Source organism: Anguilla rostrata, chromosome 6 (assembly GCF_018555375.3).
Source record: "Anguilla rostrata isolate EN2019 chromosome 6, ASM1855537v3, whole genome shotgun sequence".
Classification (NCBI taxonomy): Eukaryota; Metazoa; Chordata; class Actinopteri; order Anguilliformes; family Anguillidae; genus Anguilla; species Anguilla rostrata.
In genome coordinates, this window is record NC_057938.1 from 57,202,176 (window position 1) to 57,218,598 (window position 16,423).

Here is a 16,423-nt window from a genome sequence, read left to right on the forward strand (position 1 = left end):
ACACACTGTGGATGACTGCAGTCTGTAACGGACTGTACACACTGTGGATGACTGCAGTCTGTACAGGACTGGACACTGTGGATGACTGCAGTCTGTAATGGACTGTACACACTGTGGATGACTGCAGTCTGTAACGGACTGTACACACTGTGGATGACTGCACAGTCTGTAATGGACTGTACACACCGTGTATGACACACACAGGGCCATGCCTTGGCAGCTCACTGTTGAAAATGGAGTCTAGCTGCATAGAACAACACCTGTGGTGACTGGTACTTTTTTGCTACTTCCTGTCTAAGACCCATAGGCTATGATCTTTTTTTTAGATGAGATAGCTGAGAGAGTCAGAGAGCTGTTAACGAATACAGGTCTTATGACATGGTTTGTGTGTTTCTCCTGAGTTTCTCCTGGGCGTTTCACTGACTGTCAGACTGTGCTGGTGTGTTCACTGCATGCTTTTGGACCTGGATATTTTTTTCCTTTAAAGGTTTTGAAAATGGCTTTAGCGCTCTGAATCCCTCAAACTGTCTGAAAGAATAATGGTTGGAAGTCGGGGGGGAGGGTTGGGGCAGCGGTCGAGGGCTTGGGGCGGGCGTGGTTTTTAAAAATGTTTCTGCCAGATGGACTGTGGAGACGGCCCTGGCGTGCTTCAGAGCTCAGAGATTCCTCCAGCACTGTCGCTTTCCTGGCCCCGCCCCCTCATCACCAAGGCCACGCCCCTTATTTCCTGACGGGCCTGTAGTCTGAGGAAAGGCCCTGAGCGTGGCTGATAAGCAGGCTGTGGGGGAAGCCAAAGCAGCGTAATCAGCTTGCAGAATGCCTGCTGATCAGGAGCAATCATCTTGTTTATGTAGCCCGGGACCCCGAGCCTCTGTGCAGCCTTTGAAGCGACCGCAGTGATACGCAGCTGATACCAGGAGATCCACCCACACTAAGTGCCTTCAGTAGAGCCATGCTGACCCAACCCAGCACAGAGAGCGCCATGCTGACCCAACCCAGCACAGAGAGCGCCATGCTGACCCAACCCAGCACAGAGAGCGCCATGCTGACCCAACCCAGCACAGAGAGCGCCATGCTGACCCAACCCAGCACAGAGAGCACCATGCTGACCCAACCCAGCACAGAGAGCACCATGCTGACCCAACCCAGCACAGAGAGCGCCATGCTGACCCAACCCAGCACAGAGAGCACCATGCTGACCCAACCCAGCACAGAGCGCCATGCTGACCCAACCCAGCACAGAGAGCACCATGCTTACCCAACCCAGCACAGAGAGCGCCATGCTTACCCAACCCAGCACAGAGAGCGCCATGCTTACCCAACCCAGCACAGAGAGCGCCATGCTTACCCAACCCAGCACAGAGAGCACCATGCTGACCCAGCACAGCGAGCGCCAAGCTGACCCAGCACAGAGCACAGTGAGTGCCATGATGGTGACTGAGTGTTCAGCAGTTATATGGTTGTAGATTCATTTGCATGCGTCCGCATGTGTGCAGGCAGACTGTTACAGGGCTGCACTCAGCACCTGGAGAGGTGGAGCATGGCTGCGCGGCTGGCATGCACCGGCCCTCCAGACAGGGCATGCGGCCCGCATGTGGGTGTGACACACCCTCACTCTCACACACACACACTCACACTCACACACACTGCACACACTCACACTCACACACATACACACACTCTCTCACACACACACACACACACAATCTCACACACACACTGCACACACACACACTCACACACAGACACACGCATACACACACTCTCACACACACACACGCATACACACACTCTCACACACACACACGCACACACCCACACACGCACACTGCGCACACTCTCACTCACATACACACACACACATAGGTAGCACTACGAGCCTGTACTGTATGTGGTATTTGCATAATTTGCTTTGTAAATACTGTGGTTTTTTCATTGCTGATTTTGGAATGCATGGACATCAGTGGTCTTGTTGACAGATGGTTTCTCTCACGTTGGAAACGTTGCTGGTTGGACAGGTCCCACTGTAAGATGCAGGTGTCCTGGGCTTTCTGATGGGACACATTATGACGTGACCCTGAGGTGCACTGCCCGGGGGACGGGTCTCCTGTTCTAAAAGAAAATGACAGACCTACACAGTATCACTCTTTGTTGGCTTTGGCTTTATCAATCACCTGATTGCCTAATATTTAACAGATTTTTACTGTGTAAGTTCAGATAGATCTGAGATTTATGTTTTTTAAATATGTGTAAAAAGTAGGCAATTTCAGGATGCGTGGGGAGGATTCTGGAAGGAATGTGTCCGTATGTCAGTGGAGAGACAGAAATGAAAACAAACAAAATGCAGAAAGCAGAGGAAATGTGGATGATTGGTAATGAAGCCCTCGCTATTTCCTGTTTAAGATGGCGGGCCCCGTGCGCTCATGTGCCGCTGCCGCGCGGCGAAGGCCCGGCTAGCCGAGTCGCTCCATTCTGGAGATCAGAGGGAAAAAGCCACCTGGTGAAGGTGTCACCAGAAAGAGACAGGTGAGCTGTCTTATGATTGGCTTGATGTCACCTTCTCCTGTTTGCAGAAAGAGACAGATGAGCTGTCTTATGATTGGCTTGGTGTCACCTTCTCCTGTTTGCAGAAAGGGACAGGTGAGCTGTATTATGATTGGCTTGGTGTCACCTCTTCCTGTTTGCAGAAAGAGGCGGGTGAGCTGTGTTATGATTGGCTCTCAGCCTTCACTTAAAAAGATCCGTTGCACAGATGAAATGTCTGATAAGATCACGTTTCCCATTTACTGAAATAATCCTGAATAATAATGTGTTTCTCCCATTCTGTTGTAAATGTCACATTTTTAATGCGGTCATCCACAGGGTGCCCTTTGAAAGCCCTTTTGTCTGTGTCTGCCTTTTTGGGGATCAGCAAAATAAATTTATCAGAATTTCAGTTTTGAATGCAATTGTATGAACCATAAATAGTCTTTCTTTATATTACAATCTCATTCTCATTATTCAGAAAATGCAGATTTCTTGCTTGCAGCCCTCAAACCTGGTATGACAGTCTTATCTAATGAGGAGTGCTGTAAATTAGGCATAATTTACGGGCACACCCACCCCTTCCTCATGCGGCTCCCGGCTCCTCATAATCAGCTAATCAGCCGGCTCCTTTATCATCACATCTTAATAAAAACTGAAATGATTGGGCCACGGCTTCCCATGGTGCTCAGGGAGTGAAAAACCCCAAACATCCTGCTGAGAGTAGCGGGTGGGGGGGGGAGGGTCGGCTGGAACGGCGGGGGGGGGGGGCATTGGCTTGGACGGGGGTGGGGAACGGCTGGCTTGGACTGGGGGGGGGGAGGGTCGGCTGGGACGGGGGGGGGGCACGGCCGGCTGGGGCGAGGGGGAGGGGCACGGCCGCCTGGGGCGAGGGGGGGGGGTGCACGGCCAGCTGGGGCGAGGCGCTCAGAAGACCGAGCTGAAGAAAGAGAAGGGGCGGAACACGTTCTGTCACGCAAGGAATGGGAGGAAGTATGGTGTGAGCTGTGCTGTCACGCGCGCGTAGCTATAGGGGTACAATGGCTTGTCACTGGGGCAGTTCCAGCAAAGGTTACCTCCATTGTATGCTTTTCCCTTTTAGATTATTATCCTAAGGTACAAATATGACACAGTGGAGGAAGGTTGTACCTTAGAGAATAAAAATAGACCCCTCCAGCTCCTCTGCAGTGTAGCAGAGGGATAATCCCCTCCGGTTCCTCTGCAGGGTAGCAGAGGGATAATCCCCTCCGGTTCCTCTGCAGGGTAGCAGAGGGATAATCCCCTCCGGTTCCTCTGCAGGGTAGCAGAGGGATAATCCCCTCCGGTTCCTCTGCAGGGTAGCAGAGGGATAATCCCCTCCGGTTCCTCTGCAGGGTAGCAGAGGGATAATCCCCTCCGGTTCCTCTGCAGTGTAGCAGAGGGATAATCCCCTCCGGTTCCTCTGCAGGGTAGCAGAGGGATAATCCCCTCCGGTTCCTCTGCAGGGTAGCAGAGGGATAATCCCCTCCGGTTCCTCTGCAGTGTAGCAGAGGGATAATCCCCTCCGGTTCCTCTGCAGGGTAGCAGAGGATAATCCCTCGGTCCTCTGGCAGGTGTTAAAGCAGAGGGATAATCCCCTCCGGTTCCTCTGCAGGGTAGTAAAGAGAGCCCTGGTGCCTTGAAGCATTGGTTTTAATGGCAGATGCAATAAACCAGTTTCTCTTAATTACCATATGAAAGGTCATTTATTTACAATGAGGGTAAATACAGCATGATAATATTACACTGTGATATATGAGAGGGGGGTAAATACTGGGAGTGATTATGTTGTGTGATATATGAGAGGGGTAAATACTGGGAGTGACTGTGTTGTGTGATTTATGAGAGGGGGGTAAATACTGGGAGTGATTATGTTGAGGGTGGTTGAGGGGGTTCAGTGTAGTAGCGCTCAGGTCCTGCCAAAGTGGTCACAGATGTTTCTCATGGTGAAATGAGAGGCTGTGTTGAGATCTGTGTTTTTTCACACGCAAGCGATTGTTATCAGCTGATGAAGCAGTGCTCAGACCTCTCTCAGCTCAGCTCCAGGGCCAACTGGCTGTGCTGTGAACCGTATCCTGTTCCAGCTGTGGGGACCCAGCCAGCCATGCTCAGCCCGGTACCAGACCGGTACCAGCCTGGTACCAGCCCACGACCAGCTACGACCAACCCGGTACCAGCCCACGACCAGCCCACGACCAGCCCAGTACCAGCTACGACCAGGCCAGTACCAGCCCAGTACCAGCTACGACCAGGCCAGTACCAGCCCAGTACCAGCCCACGACCAGGCCAGTACCAGCCCAGTACCAGCTACGACCAGGCCAGTACCAGCCCAGTACCAGCTACGACCAGGCCAGTACCAGGCCAGTACCAGCCCACGACCAGCCCACGACCAGCCCGTAGTAACCAGCCAGTACCAGCCCGGTACACAGCCTCGGTGTACCAGCCCAAGACCAGCCCATGGCCAGCCTGATACCAGCCTGATACCAGCCCAGTACCAGCCCGGTACTAGCCTGATACCAGCCCAGTACAGCCGGACAGCCTGTATAGCCAGTAACTGAAGCCAGCCAGCCCGGTACTAGCCTGATACCAGCCCAGTAACAGCCTGGTACCAGCCCGGTATGAGCCCACGACCAGCCCGGTACCAGCCTGATATGAGCCCACGACCAGCCCAGTACCAGCCCGATACCAGCCCACTACCAGCCCGGTACCAGCTCGACGCTCACCCAAAGCCCGGCTGGCTGGCGGGTGACCTGCGGGAGACCTGCGGGAGACCTGCGGGAGACCTGCGGGAGACCTGCGGCGCTGCCTTCACGCTGGGGAGACTCATATGGCTTCAGTTTGCGCTCCGTACGGCTTGGGCGTGACGACCGCAGATTCAAAAGGCCACAGAAAAAAAGAAGGAATGTTGTGTTTTTTACTGGACTGCCAGGCCTGGGGAACGTCTGTGTGATATTACGAGCCCCTTGTAGATAAGCAGACAGGGAGGGGTTCAGGGTTATATACTATTGGTGCTCTGGGCTGGGGGGGTTGGTGGGTGCGGGGCACTGTAGAAAATAGCTTCTCATGCGATATTTGGAATGCCTGGTCCAGATACCTCATGACTGACAGCGCGTGCATTCCCCCGAATCTGATCCTTCCCTTTCTGCGGTAGTATCATTATTGGGGTTTTTTTTTTTATGAATAATTGTAATTTTATAATCTGAATGTTTTTGATTTGTGGTGCGGTATTATTTTAAAAGACGTTGGGTATAACGTGTGAAGGTGTGGTTCCAGCAATGCTCATTAATGACCCTTAGCATGTGAAGTGCGTTTGGCCTCTCTGAGGAGGTTGTGCAGTAACACATCATTAGCGTAGCCGCCAGAGCGTTATCTGCAGCCGCTGCATCTACGGTGCGAAGGCCCATCTGGAGCACCACAACTCTCTCACACACAACAGGAGTCAAAAAGGAGTCGCGCGGTGGCTTGGCTTGGGGGGAAAGGAGAGAGCCCCAGACAATGTGGGGAAGTGCATTCCTGTACAGCCATGCAGATAAGACGCCGCTTCGCCTCGACATCCCCCATCGCTGCCCGCCCTATCGGACTCAACATCTCTTTGTCTTTTCACGTCTGACGAATGGATAGGGAGGAAGGGGGTGCGGCCCCTGTTTCTTAGAAAGGGGGCGCTTTGTGCTTTAAAAGCACAGTGGTCCGGCACTGCCCAAACACAGCTCGGGAATGCTGGGATGCGGAATACTGCCTACTTTCACTGCTGAAACGTTCCAGAACCTGGCGTTCTGTTGTGTGCTAATAACGCGTGCTGTGCGCTTATGTTCTTATTCAAAGAACTACAAAAGCTGCTTGGCGCTTTTTTAGAACTACAAAAGCTGCTTGGCGCTTTTTTAGAACTACAAAAGCTGCTTGACACTTTTTTAGAACTACAAAAGCTGTGTTGGGCTATTTGGTTCCTCGATGCTAGACACTGGTTTCAGGAGTCTGGGCTGAACTGACACATGCACACGCACACACTCACACAGACGCACACACACGCACGCACACGCACTCACGTGTGTAAGGAGAGGAGTGCTGGTTTCGAGTGAGCTAGCTGCAGTAGCGCTAGCTGCGAGTGAGCTAACTGCAGTAGTACTGGTAGTTGCGGGTGAGCTAGCTGCAGTAGTGCTGGTTGCGGGTGAGCTAGCTGCAGTAGTACTGGTAGTTGCAGGTGAGCTAGCTGCAGTAGCGCTGGTGGTTGCGGGTGAGCTAGCTGCAGTAGCGCTGGTGGTTGCGGGTGAGCTAGCTGCAGTAGTGCTGGTAGTTGCGGGTGAGCTAGCTGCAGTAGCGCTGGCTGCGGGTGAGCTAGCTGCAGTAGCGCTGGTAGTTGTGGGTGAGCTAGCTGCAGTAGCGCTGGTGGTTGCGGGTGAGCTAGCTGCAGTAGCGCTGGTAGTTGCGGGTGAGCTAGCTGCAGTAGCGCTGGTAGTTGCGGGTGAGCTAGCTGCAGTTGCGCTGGTGGTTGCGGGTGAGCTAGCTGCAGTAGCGCTGGTGGTTGCGGGTGAGCTAGCTGCAGTAGCGCTGGCTGCGGGTGAGCTAGCTGCAGTAGCGCTGGTAGTTGCGGGTGAGCTAGCTGCAGTAGCGCTGGTAGTTGCGGGTGAGCTAGCTGCAATTGCGCCGGTAGTTGCGGGTGAGCTAGCTGCAGTAGCGCTGGTGGTTGCGGGTGAGCTAGCTGCAGTTGCACCGGTGGTTGCGGGTGAGCTAGCTGCAGTAGCGCTGGTGGTTGCGGGTGAGCTAGCTGCAGTAGCGCTGGTGGTTGCGGGTGAGCTAGCTGCAGTAGCGCTGGTGGTTGCGGGTGAGCTAGCTGCAGTTGCGCTGGTGGTTGCGGGTGAGCTAGCTGCAGTTGCGCTGGTGGTTGCGGGTGAGCTAGCTGCAGTAGCGCTGGTGGTTGCGGGTGAGCTAGCTGCAGTAGCGCTGGTGGTTGCGGGTGAGCTAGCTGCAGTAGCCCTGGTGGTTGCGGGTGAGCTAGCTGCAGTTGCGCTGGTGGTTGCGGGTGAGCTAGCTGCAATTACGCTGGTGGTTGCGGGTGAGCTAGCTGCAATTACGCTGGTGGTTGCGGGTGAGCTAGCTGCAGTTGCGCTGGTGGTTGCGGGTGAGCTAGCTGCAGTTGCGCTGGTGGTTGCGGGTGAGCTAGCTGCAGTAGCGCTGGTGGTTGCGGGTGAGCTAGCTGCAGTAGCCCTGGTGGTTGCGGGTGAGCTAGCTGCAGTAGCGCTGGTAGTTGCGGGTGAGCTAGCTGCAGTAGCGCTGGTAGTTGCGGGTGAGCTAGCTGCAGTTGCGCTGGTAGTTGCGGGTGAGCTAGCTGCAGTAGCGCTGGTGGTTGCGGGTGAGCTAGCTGCAGTAGCGCTGGCTGCGGGTGAGCTAGCTGCAGTAGCGCTGGTAGTTGCGGGTGAGCTAGCTGCAGTAGCGCTGGTAGTTGCGGGTGAGCTAGCTGCAGTTGCGCTGGTGGTTGCGGGTGAGCTAGCTGCAGTAGCGCTGGTGGTTGCGGGTGAGCTAGCTGCAGTTGCGCTGGTGGTTACGGGTGAGCTAGCTGCAGTAGCGCTGGTGGTTGCGGGTGAGCTAGCTGCAGTAGCGCTGGTGGTTGCGGGTGAGCTAGCTGCAGTTGCGCTGGTGGTTGCGGGTGAGCTAGCTGCAGTTGCGCTGGTGGTTGCGGGTGAGCTAGCTGCAGTTGCGCTGGTGGTTGCGGGTGAGCTAGCTGCAGTAGCGCTGGTGGTTGCGGGTGAGCTAGCTGCAGTAGCGCTGGTGGTTGCGGGTGAGCTAGCTGCAGTAGCCTGGTGGTTGCGGGTGAGCTAGCTGCAGTTGCGCTGGTGGTTGCGGGTGAGCTAGCTGCAATTACGCTGGTGGTTGCGGGTGAGCTAGCTGCAATTACGTGGTGGTTGCGGGTGAGCTAGCTGCAGTTGCGCTGGTGGTTGCGGGTGAGCTAGCTGCAGTTGCGCTGGTGGTTGCGGGTGAGCTAGCTGCAGTAGCGCTGGTGGTTGCGGGTGAGCTAGCTGCAGTAGCCCTGGTGGTTGCGGGTGAGCTAGCTGCAGTTGCGCTGGTGGTTGCGGGTGAGCTAGCTGCAGTTGCGCTGGTGGTTGCGGGTGAGCTAGCTGCAGTAGCGCTGGTGGTTGCGGGTGAGCTAGCTGCAGTAGCGCTGGTGGTTGCGGGTGAGCTAGCTGCAGTAGCCCTGGTGGTTGCGGGTGATAAGACAGGGCGGCAGCAGACGCAGAGGCGCTTATCAGAAACGCTCCGGCTGCAGAAGCGTGCGTCCCCCACGGGGCGAGACCTTCCGCCAGAAAATATTTAAGATGCATCCTGTCTGTCCCATTTCCAGCTCCCTATATGCAACCCCCACCCTGGGCTTGGGGGGAGGGGGAGGTTATTCAGGGGCAGATTGGGCCTGTGGAGGTACAGGGCCAATGAGTCCATATGAAGCACAAATGAGACAATGAATTTTGCCAGTTGGCACAATCCAGTTAGAGTTTTTTTGTATTTTCAAATTTCTTGTATCTGTTTTTCTGCCTGTATTTTACTGCTGAGAGCAGGTGTGTTTTTTGCTCTAAATTCGCTGGCAGTGAAGTATGGCATTTACTCTGAAGATACAGAAATTATACAGAAACAAGACCAGGTTAAAACCTAGTATATGGCTGGACCTAACACACGTGATCTGGCCGACCAATGGTGTAACTTCATCACTCACTCACTCACTCAGTCAGTCAGTCATAGACATTCAAGTTTGTTGGGCTAGCCCCGCTGTTGCAGTCCAGCCAAAAAACATTTACTGTCACCTACCATATGTGTCTATCGGGGTGAGTGGATTAGAAGCAAATATACTGCCCTCTGGTGGACAAACTGAGACTCACAGCAAATACTTTGCTGTGAGCTTATATGGAGAGGTTTATATTTAGTCAGGAAAATGCCGAGCAGTGTTGGGCTGAATGGCCTGTTCTCAGCATTACGTTATGTTATGTTGGGGAAGAGATAATTTGTTCAGTGACAATTTCTGAAACCCACAGACCAGATCAGAATTACTGTGTGTGTGAGAGTGAGTGTGAGTGTGTTTGTGTGAGAGAGATAGAGAGAGAGAGAGAGAGGAAAAACCATCATCCTTATAGCGTTGTGTGGACATGCTGTAACCCTGACCCCCAATTGTTCTGTGTTTCTTCAGAAGGTAATAAAACCCTCTAGGAGTGGAGGCACCATCTAAAAACTAGACCGCTTGCACGCACGCTTGCTCTCACACACTCTCACACACTCTCACACACTCGCTCACACACACTCACACACTCTCACACTCACTCGCTCACACACACTCTCACACTCACTTGCTCACACACACGCTCACACACTCTCACACTCACTTGCTCACACACACTCTCACACTCTCACACACACTCGCACACTCACACTCACTCGCTCACACACACTCACACACTCACTCGCTCACACACACTCTCACTTGCTCACACACACGCTCACACACTCTCACTTGCTCACACACACTCTCACACTCACACACTCACTCATGAACACACTCACTTTGACTCACTAACTCACTATACACTTTGTTGTACGTCGCTCTGGATAAGAGCGTCTGCCAAATGCCTGTAATGTAATGTAATGTAACTCTCACTCACTCACAAACATGCAAAAAAGACACAAACACAAAGGTCCTATTTGCTTTAGACTTTAATTGTAAGTAGCTGATTTGGATAGGTGCATGGCATCTTTGTACAATACTGATAGGCACAGCCTTATATCCATCAAAATCCTGATGACTTTTAAACTCAAAGGAGGGGTGTGGAAAAGAATCGGAAGCAAACGGACGGGGAAGAAACATTTAATCAGCTTTAATCAGAGAGAGAGAGAGACTGAGCATCGCAGAACAACTTCTACAGCTTTGCCCTGTAATTGTGGGCGGGGTGAGCTTAATTGACAGGTGACCTCACTGATCAGCCAATTAATCAATTTCGCCTTTGCACAGGCAGGAGGCGGGACAGAATGCTCGGACGAGCGAGAGACGACATCCTATGTTATTCACCACAGAACGACAGTTGGCGTAGTGGTCAAAATGAGGACAAGGATTGTCTGCAAAAGAGAGAGAAATGAATTTATTAATAAAACTCTGGCGAATGTCATTATTAAGAGGTAAAAATGATTTGGATTTGATGCCAATTATATCAGTACAGGGTTTAATGGTGAAGGTGGGGTGGAATTTTGTAATGTAAATAATGAAAAAACAAGGTTCAGAAGAAGCTAGAAACATAAGACCCAAATCAAATTAACAGTTGGAAAAAAATATAATTGTGCAAAAAAGCTTTTCTATTGGTTTCTGTTCAGAAAAGTGGTAAAATCAAACCAGTGAGATCCACAGAGACAAAGCATTTCAGTGTAAAAATATGAAACAATAGACTGTTACTGAGTACGTTCCACATCAAAATGATGGTTAAATGAACTGGCAGCTTTACATAATGAGTTGGTTGACCTGATCCCTTATGTCTTTAAATTATGGACTCTATTTTGCCTGATGAGTGTGGGCAGACCGGCCGTGACTCACTGCATAGGTCGGTTTCGCAGGAATATGGGCATTCGCCACAACGAGGCCCCTTCTTGTAGGGGTACTGGCCTTTGAAGTTTCCTCTGTAACATGCCAAAAAGAACAGGACAGTGATCAACTGCCAGCCCAGTAAAAAAGTAACATATTTTTGGTGACACACAAATATGTTTCTGCAGATCCATAACCTGGCTCTTCTAAACTGCACTATTCTGAACTATACCATTTGGTCTTCTATTATTCCTGAGCTTTTACCTGCTTAGCCCATTCTATTTGCTGTGACAGATCCCTTGTAGCATTTCTGCTACATTCCATTCTACTGCTACTTTATACCAGGCTGGCCAGTGGAGGATGGGCTCCCCCACTTTAGCTGGGTTTCTCTCGTGATTTCTCCCCACTGGGAGTTTTTTTTTAACCTTATGTACTTCATATTTGGGGGTTAAGGCCTGGTGTTTGCTCAGTCTCTTGCCTTGCTGCTCTGTAAAGTGTCTTTGTGGCTGTTCTCTGTAAAATGAGCTATACAAATAAAACTGAATTGAATGTGTTCCTCCAGAGCAGGAAAACGTGAGTGGAAAAGTGATATGGTTTCATTGCAAAGGGTTTTTTTCATTGTAAAACCTGCTTTAAAAAATAAAAAATTTAAGGTTTCTTCAAAACACTGACAATATGCACAACATCATAATACAAAAACACAGTAAGTTCCTCAACATTCATTTAACTGATTTTTAGAAAACGTTTTTGACAATATCAACAATGCTGGAAAATGTGACAAAGCTTTTCTTTCCTTTGACAAAATAAGACAATGCTCGGATAATTTTGGATAATGTTTTGATAATGATAGGAAATGGATGCTTGTCATGATTAAAACGCACAAGTGATTAAATGGGACACGGAATCAATTTGGGGGGGCACAGAATCAGTATGGGGGGACGTACGGAGGAGAGTAGTGGCAGACGTAGAAGTACTGTGCCGAGGAGTTGCTAGGGCAGTGTGCCACCCCACAGCCAACCTCATTGGTTCTGCGCCAGATCATCTGAGAACAGGAGAACACGGTTACACAGCAGCATCATGAGGACACGCAACACAGAGACACACACACATGCACACTCACACTCACACACATGCACACTCACACTCACACACATGCACACTCACACTCACACACATGCACACTCACACGCACACACATGCACACTCACACTCACACACATGCACACTCACACTCACACACATGCACACTCACACGCACATACATGCACACACACACAAACACACAGACAGACACACACATACAGCATACACACAGACACACACACTCACACACATGCACACTCACACTCACATACATGCACACACACACAAACACACAGACAGACACACACACGCACACATAATCACTTGCATACACACGGACACACACACGCACACACTCGCACACAAAATCACTTGCATACACACACACACAGACTCACTTGCACACACACACACGCACACACAATGAGAATGAATACACAGTGAAACATTAGAGGAATGACCTGTGTAAAGTGGCCCACAGCGCTCCAGTTGACGGACTGTGAGTATGTGTAAAACTCCTTCTCGCTTTTCCAAGCATTGAGAGCACTGCTCCAGGGGTCAGGATGACTGGACATGTAGATGTTCTCTCCGCATATTATATCTGCAAGCATCAGTAAAATCACCAACAGCTCCTCCTAAGTTCTCTGTGATGCTGTCTGTTTGAGCTCCAGGAGCAGTCGTGGAGTAGAGGTGGTGTAGAAGTGGAGTAGACGTGAGCTATAGGTAGAGTAGAGATGGTGTAGAGGTGGAGTAGAGGTGGTGTAGAAGTGAAGTAGAGGTGGAGTACAGGTGAAGTAGAGGTGGTGTAGAGTTGGAGTACAGGCAGAGTGCAGGTGGTGTAGAGGTGAGGTGCAGGTGGAGTAGAGGAAGTACAGGTGGAGTACAGGTGGAGTAGAGGGAGTACAGATGGTGTAGAGGTGGTGTAGAGTTGGAGTACAGGTGAAGTAGAGGTGAGGTACAGGTGGAGTACAGGTGGTGTAGAGGTGCTGTAGAGGTGGAGTGCAGGTGGTGTAAAGGTGCTGTAGAGGTGGAGTACAGGTGGTGTAGAGGTGGAGTAAGGGTCTTACTGCCGACGGTTCTCTTGGACTGAGTGCTGTGTCCCATGGCACAGGTGTCGGCCCATTTCTGCGCATTAGCTGAAATCTCGCTGCTCCAATTCTGAAAGACAGGTGGCAGTGTGGGCACTCTCTACCTAAATACAGGCAAAACACACGCCACATATCACAGGCCACATATCACAAAGAGATTTTAATCTCAATGAGACTTTTACCTGATTAAATAAAGGATATATATATATATATATATTTATCACACACCACATATCACGTGCCACATATCATAGAGTATAGAGAGATAGTGGTGTAGGTGCTGTGTGTAGTATAATGGTTGGAGAACTATGCTTATAACAGAGGTTGCAGGTTTGATCCCTTCTGTGGTACTGTGTTAACTTGTACACTTATAGCCAGTGCTTTACCTAACCTGGTTCTGTGCACATACACACACACAGACGCACAAACGCACGTATGTACACATGCACGCACACACACACAGACACACACACACACACAGACACACGCGCACACACAGACACACGCGCACACAGCAGGGGAGCTGAGTGGGGCATGTTACCATCCTCAGCATGTTACTTGCAGAGATTTCTCTCCGGATTTCATTGTGTATGTCCACGATCTGCTGCTGCACGCTGGAGTCGGTTGTGTTGATTTCTGCAGGGAGACAGCGAAACCCGAGTCAGACACCAGAGGCGCGGGATCGGGAAACACTTCTGCGGTTGTCATGACAACACGCTGTACTCACCTGACTGTGAGGGCAGCGCGACAATTCCCACGTGACGGATGAACCAGATGAGGGGGAAAACGAGAAGAAAATGGGATGAGAAAAGAATGGAAGAAATGACAAAATGGGCTAAATATCAAACATGAAACAAGCATACTTAAAAAAAGGGCAGTGTTATTTATCACATTTCACATTATATTGAATTAATTAACGAAGCCTTAATGGGGATAATAGAACACATCAATTAGAACCACAGACTTCTTTACAATATGTTTATTAGTATGTTTGCTGAAATTTTGGAGAAAAGTTTTAGACTCCAATTATTCGTGCCCCAGTCACATCACACTTGATTTGATTCAGGGATGGAGGCTCAAAGAGCTTGGCTCAATAAATTGTTTGTAAGAAAGTCTTTAAGTTGCAGTTCAGTGAAAGTCTGCCAAACAGTGTAACTGAACATAAAAACCAAGTCCAAATGCTGATGGAATATGTAAATGGATTTATTGAGACAAACTCTTTGAGTTGCCCTTCAAGAACAACCAAATGCAAACACAAAGGGCAGTGAAATCAGGGCCTCCTTTTAATCAGCTTCATACACATGCTCAGTATGACAGGACGAGGCTCCACAGCTGAGTTAGTTCGGCTTAATTATGTGTCCCCACTCAAACTAAACAAGCATGCATAAAACCAATGGCAACATTTAAAAAACCAATGGCTACGTGATTAAGCGGCAGATTTAGGGTCAGTGTTGGATTTTTAAAGCAGAAATGTTAAATGGCGGCCTGTCTCTCTCACCAGCTGTCCCAGGCCAGGCGAGCCCAGCAGGGCCACCAGCAGGACCAGTGTGAACGCAAAGCCCAACATCATGTGCTTACAGCTCTGGGGAACTTTCACACAAACTACAAAACTGTAAAACAATGAAGACAAGTTCAGCATTGGATTAAAAATCAGCACACTCATCTCAGAATATCAGTGCAGTGTCATTTCACAGAGAAAACTGATCTTTTTATCCATTGCATTACCTTACAGACTGGTTCAACTCAGATATTCTTGCAAATGTTATGGAAGCTAATTCATTCTTTGATGAATATATATAAGATATGCTTGTCAGTGATATGCCTTGATAAAAAGTAGCATTCACTAAGCCAAGGTGAGTGTTGACTATCTCTGAACACAACTGTACCAGTCAGAGTTTCCAGCACACTTCAAACCACAGGAAGTTTGAGGTAATCAGAAACACACTGTGATGACAGTGAGCTATAAAATATCATCAGGTCCTCAGAACTAGATGCAAACAGCAAGAATGTGATTGCACCGGAAATCATATGGGGGACCAGTTATGTTGCCCTTCTCTGTACTTTTTTTTTTAGAATGCAGAACACACACACACACACACACTACTGTATACATATATAATTATACATACAGTACAGTCCACCTGCAATTTAAAAAAAAACTTTTGGTTGAAAATATTTCAAATACAAGCATTTTCAATTTCACCCTTCTTACTGAACACTGCACCTGGAAATCTTAAGCTTCTTTGCAATTTCTCACAGGGAATAACCTTCTTGCCACAGTATGTTTAATTGACCCTGCACATCTAAGTCCATATTTCCTGCAGTTCGTGTGCCTATTTCACTACAAGCCAATGGCATTGGGCTACCTGTGGTTTTAAAAAAAACTGAAGGTAGACACAATTTCAGTCAATTTAACTACCCCCCCCGCCCCCCCCCACCCCCATTGCATAGACTTCCAATAATTCGTTTAATTTTAATTAAAGCCAAAGGAGCCTATTTTGAAGAAAGTCATATCCAAGATTATGTTTAAGTAAAACTCATCTTTTTGTGTTATTGTAACTGAAAAAAAGTTTATACTTTCGTTTGTTATTCGATAACTGTGCAGATATTACACACACACACACACACACACACACACACACACACACATATATATATATATATATATATATATATATATACATATACATACACTGTATATCATGTATAATCATATATGGTATAGGCTCAACCCCAACCAGAACCCTCATTAGGGTCCCATCTGTGTGAGGGAAGCAATGTCCTCACAGTATCAAATCAGCTGCTAATGATGTCCTCACAGTATCAAATCAGCTGCTAATGATGTCCTCACAGTATCAAATCAGCAGCGAATGATGTCCTCACAGTATCAAATCAGCTGCTAATGATGTCCTCACAGTATCAAATCAGCAGCGAATGATGTCCTCACAGTATCAAATCAGCTGCACTATAACTAAATTAATCATAACCTGTTTGCATTAAAAATGCTTTGTAAATATTTAAAACCCAAATACTACCGGCAATTGTAATTTCTGACCACTTGCGCTACAACCATTTCATATTTGTAATGTTTACTGTGGTGTCCTGATGGTAGACCATATTAATTAGTCTTAACTCACCTACGCCACCTACTGCTTAATGGGTAGAA

General features: G+C 49.3%; 2 protein-coding genes across 2 annotated transcripts; both read right to left on the reverse strand.

The window, feature by feature from the left end:
* Positions 1–5,260: 5,260 nt before the first annotated feature.
* Positions 5,261–8,855, reverse strand: LOC135258069 (pneumococcal serine-rich repeat protein-like). Its single transcript, XM_064341270.1, has 3 exons — positions 8,828–8,855; positions 6,728–8,158; positions 5,261–5,313 (listed from the first exon to the last, which is right to left on the reverse strand). Exons 1-3 carry the CDS (start codon positions 8,853–8,855, stop codon positions 5,261–5,263), a joined length of 1,512 nt encoding a protein of 503 aa, XP_064197340.1.
* Positions 8,856–10,212: 1,357 nt separating this feature from the next.
* Positions 10,213–13,912, reverse strand: LOC135258070 (serotriflin-like; the record flags this gene model as incomplete). Its single annotated transcript, XM_064341271.1, has 6 exons — positions 10,213–10,629; positions 11,099–11,181; positions 12,031–12,128; positions 12,631–12,770; positions 13,237–13,327; positions 13,799–13,912. Coding segments are annotated over 6 exons (654 nt in total), but the record flags the coding sequence as incomplete, so codon positions are not given.
* Between the last annotated feature and the right edge of the window lie 2,511 nt (positions 13,913–16,423).

Bases quoted from the DNA above. Each gene is read 5' to 3' on its own strand.
- LOC135258069 (XM_064341270.1), bottom strand. From the start codon at position 8,855: ATGCATCTTAAATATTTTCTGGCGGAAG. The intron at 8,159-8,827 runs GTCTCGCCCCGT...GCGCAACTGCAG, and splicing joins TAAATATTTTCTGGCGGAAG to CTAGCTCACCCGCAACCACC. The intron at 5,314-6,727 runs GTACTACTGCAG...GGTCTCCCGCAG, and splicing joins TAGCTCACCTGCAACTACCA to GTCTCCCGCAGGTCTCCCGC.